The 4108-nt window shown below is 34.1% G+C and overlaps 1 protein-coding gene across 1 annotated transcript in view; it reads left to right on the top strand.

The window, feature by feature from the left end:
- LOC107662710 (probable E3 ubiquitin-protein ligase HERC1) overlaps positions 1-4108 on the top strand; it is a 78104-nt gene that overhangs the window by 52138 nt on the left and 21858 nt on the right. Inside the window, 4 exon segments of the mRNA XM_016452784.1 lie at positions 831-832; positions 1180-1429; positions 1695-1911; positions 3233-3495. Coding sequence (XP_016308270.1) covers positions 831-832; positions 1180-1429; positions 1695-1911; positions 3233-3495 — 732 coding nt within the window.

The raw sequence follows: 4108 nt of genomic DNA, 5'->3' as shown, positions 1-4108 counted from the left end.
TATATATATATATATATATATATATATATAGGTTTATATAGCTATAAAGGTTTATATAAGCTATAAGAAAAACACACACTAGCTATTCAGGGAATATTGAAAATGTCAAATTCTTTTATGTAATCTCCTTCACAATGAATCTGATACTGTGATAACTGTCATTTTACAGTTGTTTTTTTCACTAAGACTTTTCCTCAAAAAACAAACTAACAAAAAAACTCACAGATCAAAATTTTGCATTCGTTTTATTTATTTATTTATTTTTTTTTTCTGCTTCCAGTAAGAGTGTAGTTCTCAGCATAGTTTAACATGGTTACTAGATGGTATATGGTTAATATATCTAAATGAATTCCACAGAATTTTTCAGATTTTACCCCACAATAATACTTTTTTTCACACAAATCCAAAATTTCTGTTGATTTCCTGACTGATTTTGTATTAAAATTATTATTTTAATGTTCAAAAACAAAAAAAAAAAAGAAAGAACGAAATAGAAAATAAAAAATACATAGAATATTTAAATTTGATTTAAAAAATTTTGTTGGGAAAAAGTCCGTTATTTTGTATTTGAAACCGTAAAATGTATTACTGTTATGATCTGACTGATTTTGTGTTCAAATGATTATTTTATTTTTCAGAAACTTTAAAAAAGCAGAATATTAAACAAACTTGAAACTTGATGTAAATAATTTTGTGGGAAAAAGTCTGTTTTGTGTTTTTGTCAATTATAAATATGAATACTGAATACTGTATTAATGAGGAGTTCAAGTCAACATGAAATGGAAATTAACTGTCATTGCATCTTATTGTTAACGATTAATTTATGCCAGGGGTGCCCAAACTCGGTCCTGGAGGGGCGGGGTCCTGCAGAGGTTACTGGGGTTGGAGCTAAACTCTTCAGGACACCGGCCCTCCAGGACTGAGTTTGGGCACCCCTGATTTATGCATATGTTTAATTTTTTTGTCCTCGTAATCTTTAATCAAATTAATTTCTATTGAAACAACAGACTTCTTTCTTGTGGTGTATATGGTGCACTTCTCCAGTCATTTAGCCAGTTTAAACCTCGCCCCTTTTTTTTACAATCGACTGCAAGCCCTTCTTTTTTTTTTTTTTTGAAATCCATATCGGATGTACAAATATAAATATACACATTGTGTGTCTGTCACCATATGTTTCAGTAGTTCAGTGTGTAATCAGTCCAGTGGTCTGGAGGCTCTGGGTCTGGCTGACATCCGTATCCTGGTGCGGCTGATGTGTCTGGCAGCGGGGGGGCGTGTCCACACAGGCATGGACCAGCAGGGAATGGGGCGTGGCTCTATGAGCGATCGCACAGGCTCCGCCTTCCTGTCCTTCCTCAGCTCTGCTATCGGCAGTTTAGTGTCCCAAAGTCCTGCTGCCTACAGAGAGTTAGTGGACATCTGCACTCAGGTACTCTCTCGCTCTCTCTCTCTCTCTGTGTGTGTCTCTCTCTCTCTCTGTTGCTCTGTGTGTGTCTCTCTCTCTCTCTGTTGCTCTGTGTGTGTGTCTCTCTCTCTCTCTCTCCTCCCTCCCAACCCTCTTTCTTGTCTCCTCCGCTAATGTTTCTCACCTCATTATCCTTGCTATGCTCTTCATCATTCTCTGCTTTCAGCTCATTTAATCATCCTGCCTTCTGCCTAATCATGCTGTCTCACCTGCATGTCCTTCCTCTCAGGATCTCATGGCAGCAGCTACAGGGATGAACATCAGCGCTATCACCGGTCCGCAGCAGAGGATGAGGCAAAGCTCTGCCCTCAAGGGGGCGCCACAGGAGCCGAGACAACTGACCCCGCCCACTTTCCTGGTCACACAGAGTCTGGTGTCCCTCCTGACAGAGAAAGGCGTTCGATACCGTTATAATGTGGAAAGAAGCGATTCCACTGAATCAAAGGGTGAAGAATTTCTCAAAACAGTACATATATTTTAAATGTTTCATAAATGTTTTAGTTTAGTTTAGACCAGCGATTTCCAAACCTTGAACCTGAAATATTTAAGTGAAGTACCTCCTGAAATTTCAAAAATTGTACAACACGTTTGCATAATTGTTTTATTTTTATTTGTATAATAGTTAATGGTCACATGACATAAAATTTAATACTTGTTATATTTATAAATATAATACTTATTTATTAATATTTAAAATATAATATTTAAATGAAATATTTATAGTAAAATATAACATATTAATACTAATATTAATAAAAAATATTAATACTAATAATTTATATGAATAATTATTAACATTATTTGTGTTTACATTTTATTATTACATTTACTATAGTTTTTCTTTTCTTTATCAGTTTTTTATCAATCCCACTGTCATGGAAATCCTGCAAGTATCAGGATATTTTTATTTATATTTAATTTATATTTTTATTTATATTTAGTAAAATATAAAATATTAATACTAATAATTTATTTGAATAATTATTAAAATTATGTAAGTGTTTACATTTTGTTATTACATTTACTATAGTTTTTCTTTTCATTATCAGCTTTTTATAAATCCCACTGTCATGGAAATCCTGCAAGTATCAGGATATTTTTATTTATTTGTTTATTGTAATTTTACATTTTTATTATTACATTTTTTGTTAATATTTCAATCATTTTAAAACACATTTGCAAATTTGTCGTTCTTTGTCAGATGATGGTCACATGACAATAATTATAGTAAAATATAAAAAGATTATAAAAAGAAATAAATATTGATATTTTGTCACTGTTATGGAAAACCTGTAAGTATCAGGAGTTTTTTTTTGTTGTTATTTAATTCATTATTAGTTTTTATTAACTTTTAATAAATCTCACTGTCATGGAAATCCTAAAAGTATCAGGAAATTTTTATTTTTTGTTTAAACTGTTTATTGAAGATTCAAAGAATTTTACACTATGATTACCAGGTCTGGAAATCATAATAAGGAAATGTAATGAATTAAAATATTTTCTAGTTATGCTTGTCTCTAAAATATGTCATTGGTTAGAAGTTGTTCCTTGAGAATGCAGTGTCTAAATAAATAAATAAATAACCAGTAATCTTGATTGGCTGGAAAACTTACAGTATGAAAATGTCATGGACGGTGGTCAAAAGTTTTGGGAACCCTGCTGATTTTAATTCTAGTAACTCTCTTAGGTACCCATATATCATTTTGAAATGGCAGTTAATGATTTGGAATTAACTTATCCTAATTAACTCCGCATGTGATTGGACAGAAGGTGGAAGCCCTCCACCCTCAGGTCCTCCTCTCTCTCAAGCTGGAGTGCGGGTCGGGCCGCTGGAGCTGGCTAATGCTCTCGCTGCCTGTGCCCTGTCGGCCAGGCTGACCAGCAGACACCGACAGTGGGCAGCACAACAGCTGGTCCAGGCCTTGGCGGTCTCTGAGAAAGACAATACGGCCAGACCCCAGACATACAGCGACATGGCCGGAGATCTGCACAAGTGTCCCATCAAGAAGCTGGAAGGACATCAGAACAGGGTAAAGATGTACCGTATTGACCCGAAACACTTAAAGAAACATGCTAGTTGGAAATACATCTGAAAAAAACGCAGTCGTCTTATATTCAGGGTCTAGACTTTGACATGTCAATAATACACCCACAACAATAGGTGGCGCCAAATACGCATAAAACGAGTGTGCCATGAAATACGTAATGTAATGCATGTTGTAAAGATCGCAAGTTAAAACAAAAGAAAAAGAAAACCTTACAGCTGCATGAGTCGTGACTGTCACGTTAGCCTGATGGGACCAAACTCCCTTTGTGATTTTAAAACGTAAGACAGTACCCAGATTTGAAGACTACAGTAAGATTTAACTTCTACTGTTAATAAGATTTTGGTAGGCTACTATTAGATGGATAGCCTAAATGTCCTAATTCAGATGGGCTACCTGTTTTTTTTTTAATGGTATATCAAAAAGTGTATATTTTTTAAATGTCATTGTTGGTACATTTTACCAGATTTTATCATACTTTCAAAACAAAAATTAAAATAGGAAAAATAATTGAAGACAAAATGTATTTTACTGAGAAAAAACAAGATCTGGTTTTTAAAAAGCCTTTTTCCAAAAGGTACATCTGGAAAAAAGGGGG

The sequence above is a fragment of the Sinocyclocheilus anshuiensis genome, unplaced genomic scaffold (genome assembly GCF_001515605.1).
Source record: "Sinocyclocheilus anshuiensis isolate Anshui unplaced genomic scaffold, SAMN03320099.WGS_v1.1 scaffold457, whole genome shotgun sequence".
Classification (NCBI taxonomy): domain Eukaryota; kingdom Metazoa; phylum Chordata; class Actinopteri; order Cypriniformes; family Cyprinidae; genus Sinocyclocheilus; species Sinocyclocheilus anshuiensis.
This window is presented reverse-complemented; position numbering and strand designations above follow the sequence as displayed.